General features: G+C 46.3%; 1 protein-coding gene across 1 annotated transcript in view; it reads right to left on the minus strand.

The window, feature by feature from the left end:
• LOC139766693 (hippocampus abundant transcript 1 protein) overlaps positions 1-20,282 on the minus strand; it is a 237,412-nt gene extending 217,130 nt beyond the window's left edge. Inside the window, exon 1 of the mRNA XM_071695614.1 lies at positions 18,772-20,282. Within this exon, the coding sequence (XP_071551715.1) occupies positions 18,772-19,959 (1,188 nt within the window). The 5' untranslated portion in view covers positions 19,960-20,282. The remainder of the gene's footprint in view (positions 1-18,771) is intronic.
• Positions 20,283-26,024: the final 5,742 nt, after the last annotated feature.

Raw genomic sequence — 26,024 nt, forward strand, 5'->3', positions numbered from 1 at the left:
CGTCTCGGTCAAACTAAGCTTCGTCTTGGTTAAACTAAGCTTCGTCTTGGTTAAACTAAGCTTCGTCTCGGTCAAACTAAGCTTCGTCTTGGTTAAACTAAGCTTCGTCTCGGTCAAACTAAGCTTCGTCTCGGTCAAACTAAGCTTCGTCTCGGTCAAACTAAGCTTCGTCTCGGTCAAACTAAGCTTCGTCTCGGTCAAACTAAGCTTCGTCTCGGTCAAACTAAGCTTCGTCTCGGTCAAACTAAGCTTCGTCTCGGTCAAACTATTCGCCTCTCTCTCGACCTCACACACCGAAAAATGCCGTTGTGGCCTTCTTAGCAGCTGTTAATACTCGGGCGTTATTTCCCACCACCGAGTGAGGAGACTCAGTTATGGCAATACACATCTTTCCACACCCGCCCTAAGACCCCTTTCTTGAGAGGGTCCCGGTTTTACCCCCGGGCCTCTTCTCCAAAGAGTTCCAGCTGCTCCGGGGCTGCGCGACTTCCAGTAGCAAGGACATTACGGAAGCCTTTGATGCGAGTTCTTCACTGAGACTGTATCTCCCTTTCGTCAACCGGCGATGATACAGCCTCGCCAAAGGCCACTTTTCACTGGCGGTGAGGCCACAGGCCGGCGCAGTACGGTCACACCTAGCAGACGTTAACATACGATGTCTTTCCGTCGCTTTCGAGTACTTACCGCTACTGCCAGATCGAGTGATGGTGAACGGCAAGCACGTCTATGGGTGCAGCAGTGGAGGCCTCGGTGGCGTTCGTTTCGTACACGGATCATCTACGGACAAGAGTGTATGACGTCTATGAAAGTGTCCGTGACGATGATGTTCGTCACGTCTGTACGTGGCTGTGCATCTCTCTGTCACCTCCGTTCGTGAGTGGTCGTGAAGTACGTGGACCTGACTGCTGTTCGTGACTTCTCGTTACACTAATGAGGACGTCGCCTAGTGGACGTGACTGGATGTGGCATCTCTAACAGAATGCAGTCATCTCAGCCCCTGTGTACAGACGAGCACGTCCCGTCTGTACGTGGGTGTGCATCCCCACTCTCCACAGAGATCAGAGACTAGTCTCTGTCCCTGGTTATGCACAGCCTCACTGTACATGAGGCAGCATGCTACAGAGGTAAGGGCTGTAACTTGTTCTCTCTCCATATGGATAGGTTACATTGGGAGGGAGTGAACGTGTCTCTATGGTACGCACAGTCACGGACTGTCACCGTCCGTGGCTATACACGTTTTCTTTGTCCCTGAGTGTGAGTCTAAGATGCTTCTGAATGCACGAAACAATCTCAAAAGTGCGTGGCTGGGCATATCGTCTTCGCACGGTGATGCACGTGTTTCTGCACGTAACTGTAAATATAATCTCGGTACATGGATGTACGTGTCGCCTCTGCATATTACCTAAGCAACTTACAATCGTCCGTGGTTGTACAAATGATTGTACACGTCTTCTTTGTACCAGTCTGAGAACATCACGTCTGGTCATGCTATGAACACTGCCATCGTACATGTACACCCGTCTGGTCTTCATACATCTGTGAACATTAACACATCCGTTCCCGGCTTTACGCATGCCTCGGTGCGTGACTGCGTATGTCTGGGTGCGAGTGGTTTCCGGACTTCTGCTCAGGTTCAGCGAGGGTGTGGACGGGTAGCGTGAAGTGTGTGCGACAGGCAACTGGCCGTGTGCACACCGGTACCGCTGCTGCACCACCAGCCCAGGTGACAAGGCAAAAACCTGCCAATGATGAGAGCGGACGCAGCAGCATCTTCTGCATGCACTCACACGTCCGCCCACCCCTTCCTGACGCACTCACCCACCCTCCTCTCTTCCTCACACACATTCATCTTCCTCTGCTCCTCATACAGACTCATTCCCCTCACACACACTCACATAAGTATGTCACCTGTCCTGTACACGTTGAGTAATGGGTAAAACGATGAGTTAAACCAGAATCAACAAAAAAATACCACATGACTCATCCCAGCTCGTCAACCCTGTGTACGTACACTCGACCCATGAGAGTGGAAAGTTACACATGGGAAAAACTAGATGAAGTAGAGACCTCCATAACGTGGCTGCGAGAGAAGAGAAGGCCCTCCCGGCCGGCCGTCAGCCCGCCCTCCACACATCACTTGTTGCCGTACATCCTGAATGAAAATTACATTCGTCTGAAGTTACAACGCACTGGCAGCCTGGCCCTGTGATATATGCACCAACACCCATAAAATACAGACTAGCGAGGCGAGGTATAAATTCCTGTAGTATCCATGCTTCTCAGGGAGGTCGGGCATACACCTCATAGAAAAAGGGATTCATTACTATTACAATTAATTTAAACTTGTCAGGATTAATGACAAGTGTGTTATCTGGCAGCGTCAAATCTTTTAACCTTCATTTTCTTTGTGTGACTTATCCATCTCTGGAATATATCAAAACCCTCTACTGACAGACAGCCCTTGTTCCCCTGCCTCTAACCACCTGTAAGCGAACCACAACACTTTTGTGTCAACTGGAATGACATAAAACAAATAACATAAGATTGCATACAAACACTGCCCAAACCTACAACATCAATACTTGATAATTCTTTCATTATGATGCCAGATGTTTCACCAGCACGTATACCTCAATATAACACTGAGTATACCTCAATATAACAATGAGTATACCTCAGTATAACAGTGAGTATGTTTTATAACTGCTGTTCACGTTCACTTCCACGATGGTAACGACTGTCGTGTATCCTGACAACAAATGTTCACGACATCAGTTATGGTTTACGACGAGGAAGGTGTCGCATCTGTTGCCTGGGGTATCTGGTCCTGCCTCAGTCCTGCTGTACCCAACTGCTGAGGTCGGGTCAGTACTGTCACCGCCAGATGTACCAGTTGTTGTGGCCAGGTCATCACTGTCCCCACCTGCCGGATCATCACGCACCTGGTGACCTTATCCACAACACGGGAGAGGGATCATAACAACCACGAGGGTCACGAGCTATGGAAGAGCTGTTGCCTACTACCTGGAGGGACGCACTGAATGACCACGATGGGATCACCTGACATCCCTCCTCCATGGGACGTCCTCCGTCCCAAGCGTCTCCTGCGACCCGTGTTGCGTGGTGTCATGTCCGGAGAGAGAGAGAGAGAGAGAGAGAGAGAGAGAGAGAGAGAGAGAGAGAGAGAGAGAGAGAGAGAGAGAGAGAGAGAGAGCGCCATGAAGCGTTTGCGTCGTCCCCAGATGGTCGGGCGGGCGGGCGGGTGGGTGGGAGGAGGAGCAGCGACGGCCAGAGCCTGCACCAGTACGGCAGCTTTAACAAGGCCGACGGCACCGGCCTGACCTGACGTCGGCCCGCGCCCCCTACCACCCACCCACCTCAACCACAACACACTAACCCACTTACCTTAAATAACATCACTTTAACACCTTCGCTACCACCGTAACAACACATAACACCCTACTTCCCCCCATACACCCCGCAAAAAAAAGGCTATTAATGGCCTTGCCTTTGAACTCATCCTTATGGGGATAAGTCGGGGGTCAGGCCACCTCATACTTACAGTCCCTGCTCAAGGAGTTAGTTAACTATCTACCTGTGTATTCTTTCTTTCTGCATTCTTTCTTATCCCATATTTGTTCGTCTTTTCACACAAAACACTCCTCAGAAAGCTAGCCACGTCCATACAGGCAGACACAATGATAGATTAATAGATAAATAGATTGACAGAAGTCTACGATACTTAGAAAACCAACAGGTATTCCGTGGCCACTGTAAAGTCTCAACTCCTGACACACAAGTGGACGCCCCGTAAGGCAGCTGTAAGACAAGAGATAACCTGAGGTGAAGACAAGGACTCGCGACTGTCATGGAATGACATGGTGCCGTGATTACCACAGTAGTGAGGAGCGCATGTAAGGACAGTTCTAACACTGCAGAGGTTAGCGCTCCTGAGGGAGGGCGTACTCTCACGAAAATCGATAGCCTCCCATGGGGATAAAAACGATCAACACAACTGTGTGCGTCTGTCAACGAAATACACCCGGTGTGAAACACCAGGAAGCGATCTATTCCCGACTAATAATAACGAGGCCGCTGCGCTCCCCTGCTGTAATGTAATTAACCACAAGTTAGCCAATCAGTTGGCCAGCACGGAACACTGACGGTAATGACCACATCTAATGGAGCACACGTTACGACCATTCCCTCCCAAGACCATCAGGCCAGGGAAAGATGAGCGATGGGTCGACTAGGACGAAGTCACAGCTGCACAGCTTTGTCTCCTGCCGGTAGACCACCACGCCTGGTGGGCAAGTACTCCTCCTCCCCACACTATACAAATGGTAAACATGTGATTGATAAACATGTGATTGTCCCAAACATGTTTTGGACAATCACATGTTTACCAAATGGCGTCCTAGCTTCGTCTCTTCGATGTATATCAACTGACTTATATTTCTCTATTGTGTCTCCCCTGGTGATGTGATTATTACACGAAAGTGCACTTGGGACCTTTTCGTGTTTCCTTTTCCCTGTGGACTCATAGGAATATTTTGATCACGCGCAAAATTGTGATCCTTTCTAATATATATATATATATATATATATATATATATATATATATATATATATATATTTTTTTCATACTATTCGCCATTTCCCGCGATAGCGAGGTAGCGTTAAGAACAGAGGACTGGGCCTTTGAGGGAATATCCTCACCTGGCCCTCGTCTCTGTTCCTTCTTTTATATATGATATATATAATAGATAAATAAAATTATAATAATATATATATCCTAAGTCACTTTACTGGCCCAGGAACACCTTCCCTAGAGCTCCCGCAGCGCACAGTAGGATGGGTTCGTCACCAGGAGAGGGTACAGAGGTCAAAAAGTGTGATGATGATGTGCATTCATCAGCGTGGGGAGGGAGCAGGGCAGGTAAGGTGCAGGCGTCCGGTGTGTTCCGAACGGGAGACGTGCACCCAGCAACAGAAGGGAAATCAAGGACTCCTACGGAGCGAGATGGCACTTGACGAGACGGAACACCTTTCCGTCTACTGACGAAGATACGGCCTTGCATAAATCACAACTAAACACGCGACTTCGTAAATGAAGAAACACCGCTAGGGAAAGGAAACACGAAAATCCTAAACGCTTTCGTGTATTACCACATCTTCAGAGGGCTACGTACAGAGCTCTGTAACTAATCATCCGAAGGTGAGGTACTACACGAAAGCGCTGAGGATTCTAGTGTTTCCTTTCCCTTGTGGTGTTTCTAAACACACACACACACACAAACACACACATATATATACATACTTCGTCCCTCAGGAGTCCCTTGTTCATAAAGCTCCTCCAGCGATAAAGGCAGCCGCCACATCCACCTGGTGGGACCATAGGTCATAAAGTGTAGTGATGATGGGTGTCTGCGGTGAGAGAGTGCAGGGCATATAGCTGGTATGTGCTTCGTTTCTTCGCTAAGGTAGTTACATTGTGGGCATGAAGGGTCTTGGGATGTGCTGAAACGATGATCGTAGAGTTGTAGTGATGGGCGTTGTCTAGAGCGTAAGCGGGAGTGTGACTCGTGTTTATCTGGGGAGTCTGGTTTCTGATGGGTATATGTCAGGTGGGTTGGAAATTAAGACTGAGTTGGAAGGTCGTTTGTTTCGTGTTTGTCCGGATATTTCAGTGAGTGTGTGTTCTGGGGGAGGGATGCGGGGATCTGTGAGTAGAGGTTAATGAAGTGTGAGGCTAGAGTAAGCATTTTATTTCTAGGTGGTTAGTTATGAAGTGGTCTGGGTGGGAGGGTTTGCACGCTGATGCATAGAATTAAGTGTCTAGCAAGTTCATGTGGGACTGTAGTGGGAGAAACTTGTTTCGTTGTGTGGATATTGGGTGTTTATGGTTGCCTGGCATCCAGTGATTATTCTCACTGTACTGTTTTGTGTCCATTGCATCTTTGTCATATTTGCTTTTGAGTTGAGGGAAGACCAGACAGGTGAGGCGTTGTTATTGTTTTCATAACCACACCAGGTTTTACCAAGAAAGACTCCTAGTTTCCTATACCACCTCCTCCAGGCTCCTGCAGTCCACGTCAGCACCGCTCCAGTAGCAGGGAAATACAAACTCCTTCGAAGTGAGGAATTCTTTGACGAGACTTTACTCCCAGTTATACAGCTTCGCCAAAGGTGACTTTACACTCGCGGTGCAATCTCATGCAGATGAAATCCAGTATACAAATACCATACTTATATAGTGTCCCGAGTAAGCGACATAGCTCCAGAAACAGGCAATGTACTGCCTCACCGACATTCACTTTCTAGCAGTCATGAATGACATATATATGAGGAAAGCACATTCATCTTCCCATGTTAAGCAGAATCCTTACATAACATGACTATCATAATGACTCGAAAAGTACTAAACAACAGCACCTACCCTTATAAACAGAATCCTACATTCCACTCCATTTGAAACCAAACTCCCCCTACATATACGTGTTACACTTTCTCTAAGCTTTGGACACCATCCATCTCTCCAACAATGCAAACATCAGTTCAACATATCAGAGGCCTAACCTCGCAAAGACGCAAAATTGCCCTGCACTTAACCACCCCCACCCCCCAAGACATACAAAAAAAGATCACCATATATATTGACTTTTGGTCCCGTCAAGTGGATGTGGATATCTCCCTGAGCTCTGAGAGGGGTAAAAATATGCCCCAAATGTGACAATGCAAACTAGAGAGTAAAATAATGAGTGTCACTACAGAAGAAAAATAACAACAGTCAATCCTCTTGTGGCTGGTCTCCACACAGAAACTGAGGAGGATGGAATCAGTTACGTGCAGGTCTTTGGGGCCAGGGCACACGAAGACAGCAATCGAAACAATACTTGAAGAAGAGAGAGAGGGGAAGCAACATGATGACGGACGGAGAGAGAAGACTGATAAATAAAAAAAAAAAGGGGGGGGGGTGACAAAGCGAGTTAAAACAAGGCAGATGGCTTTTGGTTCCACAGGACGAAAGACGGGTGGAAGAGGAGCTACCCCTTAAAAAAAATGCAATGAGTACAGCTGGCGCAAGAGAAATAACTGCAGCATCTCGTAGGAGGCAGGTTTGGAGATGTCCATTATGTGTGGTTCCCAGGGCGAGGTGGAGGACAGAGTCATGGTCAACACCTCTGAGTCAGTACAGAAAGAATTCAATCTCTTGGGGGAGGGGTTGAGATTACTTATAAATAGATACCGGCTGAAGTCTTTTTGCCAAGGCTGGATTTGACTCGGATACTGACACCCTAATACGAAGATGCTGCAGCTCGAATTAAGAAATATGTTCGTCGCGAGATAAGGGGAATCTGAGGGAGGAGAAACTGAGAAAAACAGAATCGTAGGTGGAAGACTGAATGAGGTTAGAGATGAAGAGATCATGTGTGTGTGTGTGTGTGTGTGTGTGTGTGTGTGTGTGTGTGTGTGTGTGTGTGTGTGTGTCACAAGGATCTGCCAGTAAAAGGTTTAATCACGATTGAAAAGTCACGTTTGGTAAATAAAGCGAGGCTGTATCATTGGGAGTAGCCTCGTCAAAGAACTCATACAAAATGAATCCACATTTCTCTGCTACTGGAAGCGGCGCAGCCTTGGCTGAAGGAGCATATTAAGAGAGACACTAGGTGACACCAGGACTCCTTCACAGAAACTGACATATGCTGTGTGTGTGTGTGTGTGTGTGTGTGTGTGTGTGTGTGTGTGTGTGTGTGTGTGTGAGTTGCTGTAACTGTGACGTGAGCAAGCTGACCCTTGGTGTCACCTGCACCAGCAGTGTTCCACCTGCTGTGTGTACCAGGTTGTGGCGGGGAGGGGGAGGGAGGTCTGTCTGACAGAGCCGGGGTGTGTGGTTCAGTAGCACCCCTGTGGGCTGAGGGTGTTGCTGAGGCCAAGTTCGGGTGGCGGGTCGATACTCTCAGCAACACCCTCCATACTGCCTTATCGCCCTCCACTCAGCAAAGCCGTACCACCCACCATCCAAGAACACTCACCGCGACACCCATCACAATGGGCCATCCACTCAATAGCACACCACCACCACTTGCATCACTGTGAATATTACAACATAAGGACCCGGTGACAATCCTGCACCACCAGAAGACATCGCCGTCATCACCTGATCACTCACTAACCTCAGTGAACAATATACTTCCAGAACGTGACATACTCACACACTCACTGAACCATACTACTTAAAACACTCCCATTGTGGCAAGCGGCCTCATCCAACCCAGTCACCATGGTATAACACGTGCGGGTGTCGACCTGAGGTGTGGAGTTATGGTGGCAGACAAACCTTGTACGGAGAAGATACAAATCTCCTACATAAACTACGCCGCAGGAGGTCGGGTCCACCAGCCAGTATAGGAAAGAGTTCAGTATTGACACCGCCCGCCGCCGGCTACCTCAATAATCCAGTGACCGTGCTGGAAACCCCGGCTGATGACGGGCCGAGTGATGCGTGTCCTGCACAGGCTATGGAAGTCCCACTCCCTCCAGCCCAGCGTGGCAGGCATGACCCCTCTACCTACTTAATGAGGAGCCCAACATCGCTCATCAAGCCTACTAAGACCCTTGACCACGACGGCCCGTCCTTTGACCTGGCCCTTTACAGTCAGTCAGGTCAAAGGTCACGCTCTCGTACTCAGGACTGTACTTGTCTTACTCAAGATATTAATATTAAAAGTTCTAATATATATATATATATATATATATATATATATATATATATATATATATATATATATATATATACAAAAAGGACAAAAAAATAGTTTACCATAATAAAGCACTAAAGAAAAAGTATAAGTTTAAGGTAAACCACAGATTTTAATATACAAGTCTCGAACTATGACTTAAAACTTTATCCCAGGGGAAAAAATCCTTAATAATGTTGACGCCTCAAACAACTGAGGAATAGGTTTTCTTATAAAAAGTCTGGCGGCGGTGATGAGGGCCGCGGAGGCCGATATGAGAAACCTAGTGTGAAGCGAAAATGGCGCTACGACGCACCCACCTCGCACAACAAACTGCAGAAAAATGTTCATATTATACTTACACAACGCTGATGCCGCCAACTATGGGCGACTATAATAACTATAATAATAAAAAAATGGCGACGCTAAGTATCCAGTTAACTTAAGTTTAATGCGGCAAAAATTTTAATAACGACGTGGGCGCGTACCAGCCTGCATCACAGCTCCAATACTGAGAAAAAAACAAGCTACCCTGCCCGTATCTACGTTGTTCCTGGTAATTGTAGTGCACATTTAGTGAGGGCAAACCTTCCTAGTTTCAGTCTCTAAATTAACACAGTCACAGTCTAGCCCAGGGTTCACACACATAAGGTATGGTTGCAACTGCATCACATTCATTCAATGGTCTAGGTCGAGTTCTGGTGACATCTGGTGTGCAACACCAAGATGTTGACACCGGGTCGTGTTTACGTCCTCAATACTTCCTCGATGTTTGTCAGTCCATGGTTGGATGCTGTAGGTATAGGGGACAACACCCACAGCTGCGGGGGGGGGGGGGCGATCCTATTAGCTAACCGTATCCGTTGTTACCGTAGCAGACTAGCTGGACACAATTCCATTCCCTGTAGAGTCGCCATTCAAGTTCAGCTCGACTGCGTAAGGCACTGCTGCTCACCTCTACACACATCGCTGGATTCTGTTATCTTTACGGAGATGCCTTCTCCAATACTACTCACTTGCTACTCATCTTTTACCCTCAATCTTTTCATCTAATTACACTTATCATTAACGTGTACAATGCATCCCATTCTCTGTTTCCCTACAGGTGGCGCCAGGTACCATGACCCTCCGGTATCTTGCAGCAGAGGGGCGACCCGCCCGGCAGGCAGGCAGGCAAGCCGGCTGGCTGGCTGGAGAGGTAATTTTCCAAATGAGCCACGAAAACATTCTGGAGCCAAGCACGTGTACATCAGCCCGCCGCCCACCACACATGACCGGCTTGAATTTCCAACCCAAATTATGGGGAAGCCACGTCTCCAGGACAATCGCCTGGCTTTGTGGCCAGTCCCTCACTGCTACTGCAATGCGGTTTCCAACCCCGGCTTCCTGGTCACCAACTCAATACTACACCACACTGCTGAAAACTTCATTTTCTATTTATTTATATATATATATTTTCTTCAGCCACTTCCTTAGGCCAAGTGGCTGATTCTGAAGGTAGATCCCTACAAAACTTATGCCCGTACTTAACGCTAAATAAATATACGAAACATATTCTCTCGTTAATGTTAAATAAGGAAGTCTACTTCCCTTTACAGCCTCTGAAATTATATATATATATATATATATATATATATATATATATATATATATATATATATATATATATATATATATATATATCCTAACCGGAACCAAGTACCTATTTCATCGACCAACCCCTGGGGTGGATGAACAGCTGTGTTGACTGTGGACCAACTGTATCTCGCAGGAAAGATGACACAAGGCGGTCTAAGCTTTCGTGTTCCTTCCAACGCCTGGTCAGCGACTGGAACAAATTCACCCACAGTAGGAAGTAGACCAGAGGGAGAGTACATGACCCAACGGTCAGACAAAGGATCATTATTCCTTAAATGTCCTGGCCACTGGGTCAAGTTATCTCTATCTGGTGTTTACCTGTTGTGGATACTGTCTCATTACCCCAGACGATGTACTGGTATAAATACGAAAGACGGGAATATCTCTTCACCTTTCCTGCGACACGTAAGACTATTTCCCCCATACACACACACACACACACACACACACACATATATATATATATATATATATATATATATATATATATATATATATATATATATATATATATATATATATATTATCCCTGCGGATAGAGGAGAAAGAATACTTCCCACGTATTCCCTGCGTGTCGTAGAAGGTGACTAAAGGGGGAGGGAGCGGGGGATGGAATCCTCCACTCTCGTTTTTAATTTTCCAAAAGGAACACAGGAAGGGATATTCCCTCGAAGGCTCAGTCCGCTGTTCTGACGCAACCTCGCTACCAAGGGAAATGGCGAATATATATATATATATATATATATATATATATATATATATATATATATATATATATATATATATATATATACAGAATGGAATGGAAAAAGGTGAGAACAATGGAAGTAAGGGGAGTGGGGGAGGAATGGGATGTATTTAGGGAATCAGTGATGGATTGCGCTAAAGATGCTTGTGGCATGAGAAGAGTGGGAGGTGGGTTGACTAGAAAGGGTAGTGAGTGGTGGGATGAAGAAGTAAGAGTATTAGTGAAAGAGAAGAGAGAGGCATTTGGACGATTTTTGCAGGGAAAAAATGCAATTGAGTGGGAGATGTATAAAAGAAAGAGACAGGAGGTCAAGAGAAAGGTGCAAGAGGCGAAAAAAAAGGGCAAATGAGAGTTGGGGTGAGAGAGTATCATTAGATTTTAGGGAGAATAAAAAGATGTTCTGGAAGGAGGTAAATAAAGTGCGTAAGACAAGGGAGCAAATGGGAACTTCGGTGAAGGGCGCAAGTGGGGAGGTGATAACAAGTAGTGGTGATGTGAGAAGGAGATGGAGTGAGTATTTTGAAGGTTTGTTGAATGTGTTTGATGATAGAGTGGCAGATATAGGGTGTTTTGGTCGAGGTGGTGTGCAAAGTGAGAGGGTTAGGGAAAATGATTTGGTAAACAGAGAAGAGGTAGTGAAAGCTTTGCGGAAGATGAAAGCCGGCAAGGCAGCAGGTTTGGATGGTATTGCAGTGGAATTTATTAAAAAAGGGGGTGACTGTATTGTTGACTGGTTGGTAAGGTTATTTAATGTATGTATGACTCATGGTGAGGTGCCTGAGGACTGGCGGAATGCGTGCATAGTGCCATTGTACAAAGGCAAAGGGGATAAGAGTGAGTGCTCAAATTACAGAGGTATAAGTTTGTTGAGTATTCCTGGTAAATTATATGGGAGGGTATTGATTGAGAGGGTGAAGGCATGTACAGAGCATCAGATTGGGGAAGAGCAGTGTGGTTTCAGAAGTGGTAGAGGATGTGTGGATCAGGTGTTTGCTTTGAAGAATGTATGTGAGAAATACTTAGAAAAGCAAATGGATTTGTATGTAGCATTTATGGATCTGGAGAAGGCATATAATAGAGTTGATAGAGATGCTCTGTGGAAGGTATTAAGAATATATGGTGTGGGAGGAAAGTTGTTAGAAGCAGTGAAAAGTTTTTATCGAGGATGTAAGGCATGTGTACGTGTAGGAAGAGAGGAAAGTGATTGGTTCTCAGTGAATGTAGGTTTGCGGCAGGGGTGTGTGATGTCTCCATGGTTGTTTAATTTGTTTATGGATGGGGTTGTTAGGGAGGTAAATGCAAGAGTCTTGGAAAGAGGGGCAAGTATGAAGTCTGTTGGGGATGAGAGAGCTTGGGAAGTGAGTCAGTTGTTGTTCGCTGATGATACAGCGCTGGTGGCTGATTCATGTGAGAAACTGCAGAAGCTGGTGACTGAGTTTGGAAAAGTGTGTGGAAGAAGAAAGTTAAGAGTAAATGTGAATAAGAGCAAGGTTATTAGGTACAGTAGGGTTGAGGGTCAAGTCAATTGGGAGGTGAGTTTGAATGGAGAAAAACTGGAGGAAGTGAAGTGTTTTAGATATCTGGGAGTGGATCTGGCAGCGGATGGAACCATGGAAGCGGAAGTGGATCATAGGGTGGGGGAGGGGGCGAAAATCCTGGGGGCCTTGAAGAATGTGTGGAAGTCGAGAACATTATCTCGGAAAGCAAAAATGGGTATGTTTGAAGGAATAGTGGTTCCAACAATGTTGTATGGTTGCGAGGCGTGGGCTATGGATAGAGTTGTGCGCAGGAGGATGGATGTGCTGGAAATGAGATGTTTGAGGACAATGTGTGGTGTGAGGTGGTTTGATCGAGTGAGTAACGTAAGGGTAAGAGAGATGTGTGGAAATAAAAAGAGCGTGGTTGAGAGAGCAGAAGAGGGTGTTTTGAAGTGGTTTGGGCACATGGAGAGGATGAGTGAGGAAAGATTGACCAAGAGGATATATGTGTCGGAGGTGGAGGGAACAAGGAGAAGAGGGAGACCAAATTGGAGGTGGAAAGATGGAGTGAAAAAGATTTTGTGTGATCGGGGCCTGAACATGCAGGAGGGTGAAAGGAGGGCAAGGAATAGAGTGAATTGGAGCGATGTGGTATACCGGGGTTGACGTGCTGTCAGTGGATTGAAGCAGGGCATGTGAAGCGTCTGGGGTAAACCATGGAAAGCTGTGTAGGTATGTATATTTGCGTGTGAGGACGTATGTATATACATGTGTATGGGGGGGGGGGGTTGGTCCATTTCTTTCGTCTGTTTCCTTGCGCTACCTCGCAAACGCGGGAGACAGCGACAAAGTATAATAAAAAAAAATATATATATATATAAATAAATAAATAAATAAATATATATATATATATATATATATATATATATATATATATATATATATATATATATATATATATATACATATATATATAAGTCATATGTTGGTCTCACAACCAATACGGTAAATAAACCCTCAACGGCTGAGAATTTTACCCAACGGAAATATTCTTCCCTTCAATATAGCTGTCCGTGGCAACCTTTCTCAGTCATCAAGTCTGGTGTCGGAAACAAAAACAAAAAAATAAAGTGCCAAACAAACACAACAACGACTCGGAAATGTTTAATTTCAGCTCCTTGAGCAGGACGGTGGGAGCCCCGAGCACAATACAATAGCCCGTGGCCTTGAAGCTATACCCGTCACAGGTTATACCAGTGTCCAGGCCGGGAGTAACCCACGGCTCGTACCGCCGTGCTCAGGAAGGGGATCAAACCACTCACCCCGGGTCGCACACGTGCACGTTTTCCTGCCGCCCACCCGCCACTCACCCCTGGGGCAACTGGTGCTGGATCCAGTTTACACCGCTACAAGTGCAAACCCGCACCGAGATGTCTCCTCTGACACTGGCATATCCCGTTTACCTAACGTACAGCAGGGGTCGAGCCGAGGGGCTTGTGGCGAGTGTGTGGTACTGAAACACTGTCCATCACCACAGATGGTGGGAGTGACTCTGAGGTGAATCCATTGTAACACTGTATTGACAGACGTCCTGATATACTGATGATATAACCTGATAATACCCTAATGATATACCCTATCAGAACATGAGGACAGTGAAATAACACTGAAATAAAGAGACATACTGATAACCCCTTGATAAGAGTGATGAAGTACCTATTGATAGTAATGATGAGATAACTTACACGAGTAATAACACTATAATGAATGACCTGATGAAAAATGAACACGGGAGGTGCGAACTGGTGATGATACTAGCATGAGGCCATCATGCGGTAGTGATGACCCGCTTCAGGAGAATCATGAAACCTGTCTTGACTGCCAGGGTCAATACTTCCCTCACCCTGACAATATGACTACAGTAAATATCTATTGAGGAAGGATTCAATCAATACTGCAGGCAAACATAACGTGATGACTCCTGAAGACAATCAGAAAACGAGATGACGATACTTGTGACAACCAGGAAATGTGATGACCATACTGCTGACAACCAGGACACATGATGGCCATACTACTGACAACCAGGACACATGATGACCATACTGCTGACAACCAGGGCACATGATGACCATACTGCTGATAACCAGGGCACATGATGACCATACTGCTGACAACCAGGGCACATGATGACCATACTGCTGACAACCAGGGCACATGATGACCATACTGCTGATAACCAGGACACAAGATCATACTGCTGATAACCAGGGCACATGATGACCATACTGCTGACAACCAGGGCACATGATGACCATACTGCTGATAACCAAAATAGGTGATGACTGTACTGTTGACGAGTACCAGGAAAAGTGATGAATACACTGATGATAACCGGAAAACGTGAAGAATATACTGCTGACGACCAGAAAATGCAATGACTACACTGCTGACACCCAGAAAACTTGATGATTACACTGTTTTGAACCAGGAAACGTGATGACTATGCTGCTGACAATATAGAAACGTGATGACTGTACTGCTGACAATATAGAAACATGATGTCTGTACTGATGACAATATAGAAACGTGATGACTATACTGCTGACAATATAGAAACGTGATGACTATACTGCTGACAGTATAGAAACGTGATGACTATACTGCTGACAGTATAGAAACGTGATGACTATACTGCTGACAACATAGAAACATGATGACTGTACTACTGAAAATATTGAAACGTGATGACTATACTGCTGGCAATATAGAAACGTGATGACTATACTGCTGACAATATAGAAACGTGATGACTATACTGCTGACAGTATAGAAACGTGATGACTATACTGCTGACAACATAGAAACATGATGACTGTACTACTGAAAATATTGAAACGTGATGACTATACTGCTGGCAATATAGAAACGTGATGACTATACTGCTGACAATATAGAAACGTGATGACTATACTGCTGACAATATAGAAACGTGATGACTATACTGCTGACAATATAGAAACGTGATGACTATACTGCTGACAATATAGAAACATGATGACTGTACTACTGAAAATATTGAAACGTGATGACTATACTGCTGGCAATATAGAAACGTGATGACTATACTGCTGACAATATAGAAACGAGATGACTATACTGCTGACAATATAGAAACGTGATGACTATACTGCTGACAATATAGAAACGAGATGACTGTACTGCTGACAACGAGAAAACGTGATGATTACACTGTGGTCAACCAGGAACCGTGAAGACTGTAGTGTTAAAAACCAGGAAACGTGATGACTATACCGACGACAAGCAAGAAGCGTGATGACTATAACGACGACAAGCAACAAACCTGATGACTATACCGACGACAAGCAAGAAACGTGATGACTATATCGACGACAAGGAAGAAACCTGATGACTATATCGACGACAAGCCAGAAGCGTGATGACTATACCGACGACAAGCAAGAAACGTGATGACTATACCGACGACAAGCAAGAAACGTGATGACTATACCGATGACAGTAACGGAACGTGATGACAAGAAACCGTGATCATACAGCTGACAACCAGAAAACGAGATGACTATACTGACAAAAAAGAAAACGTGATGATTATACAGCTGACAACCAGAAACTGTGATGACTATCCTAGTGACAACCAGGAAACAAGATGACTATACTGCAGACCAATAGAAAACGTGATGACTATACTGATGACAACTAGGAAACGTGATGACTATACTGTTATCAACCATGAACTGTGTTGTCAACCAGAAACCATGATGACTCTACCAATGACAACCAGAATCCGTCATGAACATACTGCTGATAACCAGGAAACAAGGTGATCTTACTGATGACTAACAGAAAACGTGATGGCTATACTGCTGACACCCAGGAGACAAGATGACTAAACTGCTGACAACCAGAAGACGTCATGACTATACTGTTGTCAATTAGGAAACACAAAACTATACTGTTGTCAACTAGGAAATGATAACTAAACTGCTGTCATTACCATACTGCATACAACCAGGAAACGTGATAACCATACTGTTGTCAACCAGGAAACGTGATGACTATACTGTTGTCAACCAAGAACCGTGATGACTATACTGTTGTCAACCAGGAAACGTGATGACTATACTGTTGTCAACCAGGAAACGTGATGACTATACTGCTGTCAACCAAGAACCGTGATGACTATACTGTTGTCAACCAGGAAACGTGATGACTATACTGTTGTCAACCAGGAAACGTGATGACTATACTGTTGTCAACCAGGAAACGTGATGACTATACTGCTGTCAACCAAGAAACGTGATGACTATACTGCTGTCAACCAGGAAACGTGACAACCATACTGTTGTCAACCAGGAAACGTGGACTACACTGCTGTCAACCAAGAAACGTGATAACCGTACTTTTGTCAACCAAGAAACGTGATGACTCTACTGTTGTCAACCAAGAAACGTGATGAATAAACTGGTCAACCAGGAAAAGTGATGACTATACTGTTGTCAACCAAGAAACGTGATGACTATACTGGTCAACCAGGAGACGTGATGACTAAGCGGATGACAACCAGGAAACGTGATGACTATACTGTTGTCAACCAAGAAAAGTGATGACTAAATTGTCAACAAGGAAACATGATGACTAAACTGTTGTCAACCAGAAAACGTGATGACTATACAGTTGTAAACCAAGAAACGTGATGACTATACTGCTGTCAAACAGGAAACGTGATGACTATACTGCTGTCAAACAGGAAACGTGATGACTATACTGCTGTCAAACAGGAAACGTGATGACTATGCTGATGACAACCAGTAAACGTGATGACTATACTGTTGTGAACCAAAAAACGAGATGACTATAAGTTGTCAACCGGGAAACATGACAACTATACTGTTGTCAACCAGGAAACATGATGACTATAAGTTGTTGATCAGGAAACGTAATGACTATACTGTTGTAACCCAAAAACGTGATGACTAAGTTGTCAACCAGGAAATGTGATGACTATACTGTTGTCAACCAGGAAACGTGATGACTATAAGTTGTAAACCAGCAAACGTGATGACAATACCTGCTGACAACTAGAGAGTGAGGACTATAATGCAGTCAACCAAAAAGTGATGACTATATTGCTGACAACCAGGAAACGTGATGACCATACTGCTGACAACCAGGGAACGTGATGATTATACTGCTGACAACCAGTAATCTTGAAGACTATATTGGTGACAACCAGGAAATGAGAAGGCTATACTGCTGACAACCAGGAAACGTGATGTTTATACTGCTGACAACCAGGAATGAGAAGGCTATACTGCTGACAACCAGGAAACGTGATGATTATACTGCTGACAACCATGAAACGTGGACTATACTGTTGACAACCAGGAAGCGTGAAGATTATACTGTTGACAACCAAGAAACGTGAAGACTATACTTCTGACAACCAGGAAACGTGAAGACTGTACTGCTGACAACCAAGGAACGTGGACTATAATGCTGGCAACCAGGGAACGTAATGACTATACTGCTGACAACCAGGAAACGTGAAGACTATACTGCTGACAACCAAGAAACGTGAAGACTATACAGCTGACAACCAAGAAACGTGAAGACTATACTTCTGACAGCCAGGAAACGTGAAGACTATACTTCTGACAACCAGGAAACGTGAAGACTGTACTGCTGACAACCAAGGAACGTGGACTATAATGCTGGCAACCAGGGAACGTAATGACTATACTGCTGACAACCAAGAAACGTGAAGACTATACTGCTGACAACCAAGAAACGTGAAGACTATACAGCTGACAACCAAGAACGTGGATTATAATGCTGGCAACCAGGGAACGTGATGACTATGCTGCTGACAACCAGGAAACGTGAAGACTAGACTGCTGACAACCAGGAAACGTGAAGACTACAGTAGTGACAGTGTACCCGGTACCAGAGGCGTGGGGACACTGACGTAAGGATATCAGTAACAACAATACTGATAATGATTATACTGGTGGCCACGACATGAACGAGACCAGTGCACCAGTGATAACGCCACTATAAATGGAATGAGCTCAGGTCCCCCGTAGTGTGGGGCATGACAACAAGAGAACGTGCTGCTGCAACTTACAAAGCTTATGGCCTTCTTCGGGGGGTTGGGGTCGGCCTCGGCGCTAGTGGTGGGCGTGGGCCTAAAGGCTGGGTCGTCGAGGCACTTGGCAGGGTCGGTGGGTGGGCCTCCTGGCAGCTTCTCCGAGTCAGTCATGTGCACGTGCAGCTGTACCTCCCCCGTGGTGAGGTCCACGTGCAGCGTGTGCGTCGACCCGTCTATACATTCCAGCGGGTCGCTTGAGGGGAACTGTTCGCTCACGTACACGTCGGCTGGAGGCGGGCAGGCCGGGCACCGCCCACTCGACTCGTCCAGAACACCAACCCTTACACCACAGCCACAGGCGTGACCCACCCCGCCCACAGCGCCCACCAGGTCCTCCTCCTCCCCTGGCTGCGGTAACATCCAGTCTTCGGCCACATCCTGCTGGGGCTTCCCCTGAGTCTTAATAAAGGCACTTGGGTCGTCGGTGGACACACTCTGGTTCTCGCTGGGGGATTCTAGCGTGTGTGAGGGAGTGTAGGCCTCCGTGGGCGTTAAAGTCTCAGATGAAGCTAAGCTAGCGGGTTTTATGATGACTTCTGGCGCCGCCTCCCACACCCGCTCGAATTCACTAAGGTCAGGAAGTGTGGCCCCCCTGGTCCATGACTGGCCACCACCTGCCCGTCCCCCCGAGCCCCTGATGGAGTTGCCACCACCACTGTTGCGTCTGAGCGTGGCACCCTTCCCCTCCTCCCCGTGTCCCACGACACCAACACCAGCAGCTGTTGAGCAAAGGTCGTCCTCATCGTCTTCAGAAGCCTCCACGTCCTGTGGACTACTGGACCTGCGGTATGGAGATAGGTGATCACGCTTAGGACGAGCCCCCGTCATCTGTTGAGGGGCAGGGTCAAGTTCCTGCTTAGGCATAACGGGGCGAGTGGGGGACTCTGCCCGCGAGTCTTCCTTGCCATCAGGTGAGGTGGACCTGAAAGGCGAGGCGTACTTGTTCCTACTGCTGGTGCTGCGGGGCGAGCCGCCCGGAGAAGGGTTCCCATGCAACACGGAAGACGACGATAGAGCGGAGGAACCATTACGGCCAGAGGGAGCGACCCTCTGATCCGCGTCATCACTGGCCAAGTCCTCCCCCCTGTGAGGTAGCTGGTTGTCGTGGAGGTCGTCCTTGGAGGTGGGAGGGTTCACCTCATTATGGGACGGCTCAGCCACCATGGCGGGGGTCAGTCTACCCCCGGCATACCCGAGGGCCGTCGTACATGCCCTGAACTCCTGGACACTACCACACCCGCCAGTGTCTCTTACCACCCTCTGCCCACCTCGACTCTAACAACAAATGTGTCTAAAGTCACCAGGTATTATGCTTGCTACACTCGTGTATGTTAGAGTGCCGCACACTGACACCACCAGCACTGGGGCAGAGCGTGAGTGAGGGTGAGGCGTAAGCAGCGGGTGCTGCCGGGGCAATGCGCTAGTGCGGTGCAGGCGAGCGACTGCGGCACGCGTCCCTTCCCTCCCCGCACGCCAACATGACTGAGCCAGAAGGGCGCCTGCACCCTACCACCACCACCACCACTGCTGCCCACCGCCACCGCCACCACCAACCACCACCCTCACCACCACTGCTCCTTACCATACCCTTCTCACATCTCCCTACATCATGCACAGTCTGCCACTAGGCCATGCACAATCAGACTTACCGCCTATGTGGTATGAGTACACAACGAAAGATGGCTTGGAAGGCGGCCCCGTCGCCTCACCCGCCCACCTCTACTTCATGCCTTGCTGCAAGTCCATCAAGTCTTCCCTCTAACTAAATGACATTACTCAACACTCGGCACGTCCAGTGCAACACTAGCATGCAATACCTACCCTGAGTTCATCACTGGCCCGTCCACTCACAACCACTAATAACACGGATATCTTAACCTTGTCAGTCAGGCCGGCCACTCATGCACCGCGCCATTGTTGTTAATCCCTTCAGCAAGACGGTATGATCTTTCAACCTGATCCTCGAGGGTGAGATCAGGGGTCACGTCAACATACTCAAGGGTCGTACAGCCGAGTTAAAGGCGTTAAAGAACCGCAGGCAGCATCTCATCGTCCTGGTTAACGTGGAGCGCAAACAAATCCAAGAATGCACCATTAATCATTCATCCTTCCACTTCCCAAACGTCAGCGGACGTACATGCGCACGGGCACAACGGCAGCGCACATAAGAGGAGTGGAAGGAGAGAGGTTCTTGACTGAGAGACTGTGATTCAGGCGGTGAGTGTCGTCGGTACTAACACTACCAGCGTTTACCGCGCGCACACTCCCATTACACGGGACAATTACCCAGTTCTCGTCCCAGATCTCTGCTGGTGTGCTGCAATCACCCCACCACCTTCACTGACCATATCTTGCGACTTTCTCCCATATATGGGATTAAACCTCAGGTGGAAAAGGTGTTCATATCGTGGCAATGTCTATATTCCCCGCCGTGTGTGTAAGAATACAGGCACGTCAGCTGCAGCAGGCACGCCCGTTGATCACGACGGCACGACTCTTAAAACACTTTGGTACGACCCTTGAACACAACGATGGTACGTACGACCCTTGAGTACAACGATGGTACGTACGACCCTACACAGCACGACTGGTAGGCGCCTACCTATGAGCACAACGACACACACGGCCCTCAAGTATGATGGTCTGGACATGTCTTCTGACCCTTCCTGGTAAAGTCAGATGCCAGTCCCTGATGATCATCAAGAGTGGCACCCTCGTCTTCACAGTGTTAAGGATAAGAGATGCAGCCACACGACCAGAGACAGAGTGGGGCTAATCGCACAAGACATTGATTTTCTTCATTTTCACCGCACGATCCGAGAATTTACCGTGCACTCCCACCCGTCCCGAGTGCACACAAGGTCCATGGACTGGGGACATCAGCTGACCGAGTTAAAAGTTGTGAGAAGATGACCGGTCGACGGATGATAACTACCGTAGCGGTGCTGGTAAAACACAACGAGGCGGCCATACAGAGTATACGAAGGTGAAGCAAGACACGATTTGTGGCCCAAGTGCTTCAGTAAGGCAAAAAATACGTACCTCTGAAACAGTCTACATCTGGTATTACCGGCTCTTTACATCCACATTCCCGGAAATCCTATTCCAATATTTCCTCCAACTTTCTGACCCCATTCTTCAGTTGTTATGTGACCATGCTGTTATGGACAAGGCCTTCCACGTGTTCAAAATGAATTTCAGACATTCTTCCCTCAGCTGTTGTGTATCGTTTCCTTGCCACCAAACCCAACCCTCCCGTCTCTGCTGAGGCATTCTCCACCCTTCATCATCCTCTCCGGTCATCTGCAATCAATCTCCCCAATTATCCCCTGTCATTCTCCACAGATGTTCCCAGTCACTCTCCCCATCTTCTATCATTTCCTTCTATTTCCGTACAATTTCCCCCACACTTTTATACTTAATTCTTTCACTATTCTTGTTGAAGTCAACAATCCTTCCTCTCAACTGTTCGATGCCAATACACTTCTTGTTGCCATCCGATCCTTCTTGTGTCAATACTACACCAGCTGTTTAGTAACTGATCGCCAGTACAGGTGTGGTTGTTTCAGATTCCATTCCATGTTGGCAGGCGGGTTCTGTAGCCTGACACCGCCGCAAGAGGGAGGGGTCATGCAGGCAGCTCCGAGGAGAGTCTGCTGGCTACAGTCTAGAATAATACACGGCTCTTGGTTGAACTCGCGACACACATAAATGGTCGGTCGCAATAGAAAGGGAGGTTGGGAGGGAGCAGAGAAAGCGGCGAGGAAGAAAAGGAAGAAGAGAAGGAGGAGAAAGGGAAGGGTAAACAGGATGAGGATATGGTAGAGAGGAGAGAAAGGAAGGGAGGGAGGGATAGGAAGCGAGTAAAGATACCGATGATGGTAATGACTGGCTTGAGGTGCCACCTGACGTGAGTGAACTCCTGGGTCAGCCCAGGACAACCATGTCCTACCGGCCGCTGCCCTAACACATCGTCCTCCCTGAAAACATACTGGTAAGCGTGCAGGCAGAGAGGCGAGCAGGAGGCCACGAACCAGACAAACATACAAGATGAAAGTAAACAAATGCTGATGGGCGGATGGACAATAAAAAATAGCAAGAAAACAAATACAAACTCAACCAAACTGACACACACACACACACACACACACACACACACACAAAGGGGGGTTTGCCAAACGTTCGAAACAGAGGATGGGTAAGTCTTCTGCTGGAAGCAGCAATGCCAAGCACAGCACGAGGCAGTTTACACAGCAGGTGAGGACATGGAGCAAGGTACCAGATCAATGTAAGAACGACGACTCATCCCGTGGGGCAGTCATGACTGCCACACTTCAACCCCCCTTACCCTCTGCTCCACAGCCTGGTAACACTGTCACGACGACAGTCTGGTAACACTGTCACAACGACAGTCCCCACCAGTCACATTCAGACGAGCCATCACACTAAGGGCAGCTAAGCAGACCTGTTCAAAGTAAGAGTTCTCTAATCTACTCAACTTTCTACTGGTATTCGGGGAAAACATCGAGACTGAAAAAAAAAATGAAGGTGGGACGACACTGTGATTCAGATGCACCTATAATAATTCCTGGACAAGCACAGCACCGGGTGACCCAACAACTGTACGCTAACATTTTTTTTCTTGGAGCGACTGCCACGGGGATGACGAGTGAGCGGTGACAATGTTGTCTAGTGTTAGGTCGCCAGCCGCGTCATTCCCACCAGTTCATGACAAGGTCGCGCGGTGACCCAGGCTGGTGCCAAAAACAACATCAGACCGTGCTGACTATATGCCATCCACCCAACCAAGTAACCATCCTTGCACGATCAGGGTCGCTAATGAGTGCAACACAGCACACACCACCAGGATACAATGGACCCGACTCCTGTCTCAAGACACCCCTCCTTCTCCTCCTCCTCCCCAAGCATCAAGACCACTCGGGATATATTACCCATTTCAACAGCGACCAAATTGGATTGATGATGAGACAAACATAATCACAATACCCCGGCAATCCTTACGTATGCCCAACTTCTGCAGAACATCTGGAAGTGTTTACGTAGAAAGGCAAATGAGCTGCAATGCGTTACAATATCGCATTGTTTCACTGTCGCAAAAAAGAGAATGCATTGCGTTGTACAAAAAAAAGATATGCACACCAATAATTTTCAGTCGTCTTGTACTTTAGGTTTAGGAAAGTCCCTGAAAAATGGCTTCTTACCCACCCACTACCTCACTCACCCACCCAGCCTCACCCCACACTGTATGGCACACCTCCTCCAGCACACATATCTTATATTGCGTGTCCACACGTCACTATGTCATTTCATATTGAACTGTGTAAGCGCGGGTGTCGAACATCGACTGTCTTAGCAGAGTGGTTACATAAGTGTGGAAAAGCCTGTTACATAACACAGTACTGGAAGGTGGTGCCACCAGCAGCTAACCACCCATGTACACATAACGAAACCTATCCTTAAATTTTTGTGCGAGACAATATGACATAACGGACGAAGGCCCTTGACACATGGTCTAGGGTCTTGTCACACACCGGCAGCCCTGGCTTCCTTATATGTATATATATATATATATATATATATATATATATATATATATATATATATATATATATATATATATATATATATATATATATATATATTCATACTATTCGCCATTTCCCGCGTTAGCGATGTAGCGTTAAGAACAGAGGACTGAGCCTTTGAGGGATTCCTCACTTGGCCCCCTTCTCTGTTCCTTCTTTTGGAATATCAATATATATATATATATATATATATATATATATATATATATATATATATATATATATATATATATATATATATATATATCAATATATATATATATATATATATATATATATATATATTTTTTTTTTTTTTTTTTTCTAAAAGAAGGAACAGAGAAGGGGGCCACGAGAGGATATTCTCTCAAAGGCCCAGTCCTCTGTTCTAAACGCTACCTCGCTAATGCGGGAAATGGCGAATAGTATTAGAAAATAAATATATATATATATATATATATATATATATATATATATATATATATATATATATATATATATATATATATTGGGAAGTGAGTCAGTTGTTGTTCGCTGATGATACAGCGCTGGTGGCTGATTCATGTGAGAAACTGCAGAAGCTGGTGACTGAGTTTGGTAAAGTGTGTGAAAGAAGAAAGTTAAGAGTAAATGTGAATAAGAGCAAGGTTATTAGGTACAGTAGGGTTGAGGGTCAAGTCAATTGGGAGGTAGAGTTTGAATGGAGCAAAACTGGAGGAAGTAAAGTGTTTTAGATATCTGGGAGTGGATCTGGCAGCGGATGGAACCATGGAAGCGGAAGTGGATCATAGGGTGGGGGAGGGGGCGAAAATCCTGGGAGCCTTGAAGAATGTGTGGAAGTCGATAACATTATCTCGGAAAGCAAAAATGGGTATGTTTGAAGGAATAGTGGTTCCAACAATGTTGTATGGTTGCGAGGCGTGGGCTATGGATAGAGTTGTGCGCAGGAGGATGGATGTGCTGGAAATGAGATGTTTGGGGACAATGTGTGGTGTGAGGTGGTTTGATCGAGTAAGTAACGTAAGGGTAAGAGAGATGTGTGGAAATAAAAAGAGCGTGGTTGAGAGAGCAGAAGAGCGTGTTTTGAAATGGTTTGGGCACATGGAGAGAATGAGTGAGGAAAGATTGACCAAGAGGATATAGGTGTCAGAGGTGGAGGGAACGAGGAGAAGTGGGAGACCAAATTGGAGGTGGAAAGATGGAGTGAAAAAGATTTTGTGTGATCGGGGCTTGAACATACAGGAGGGTGAAAGGAGGGCAAGGAATAAAGTGAATTGGATCGATGTGGTACACCGGGGTTGACGTGCTGTCAGTGGACTGAATCAGGGCATGTGAAGCGTCTGGGGTAAACCATGGAAAGCTGTGTAGGTATGTATATTTGCGTGTGTGGACGTATGTATATACATGTGTATGGGGGGGTGGGTTGGGCCATTTCTTTCGTCTGTTTCCTTGCGCTACCTCGCAAACGCGGGAGACAGCGGCAAAGAAAAAAAAAAAAAAAAAAAAAAATATATATATTTATATATACAGAGTAGCTACCATAATCAAGTAATGTCTCTCGTGTTCACGCTTAATCAACCTAACCGAGCCAACAATAGTCGTACTGTACACCCTGCTGGCTGTACATACATACACCTTACGGTT

This window comes from Panulirus ornatus, chromosome 58 (assembly GCF_036320965.1).
Source record: "Panulirus ornatus isolate Po-2019 chromosome 58, ASM3632096v1, whole genome shotgun sequence".
In the NCBI taxonomy this organism is placed as follows: domain Eukaryota; kingdom Metazoa; phylum Arthropoda; class Malacostraca; order Decapoda; family Palinuridae; genus Panulirus; species Panulirus ornatus.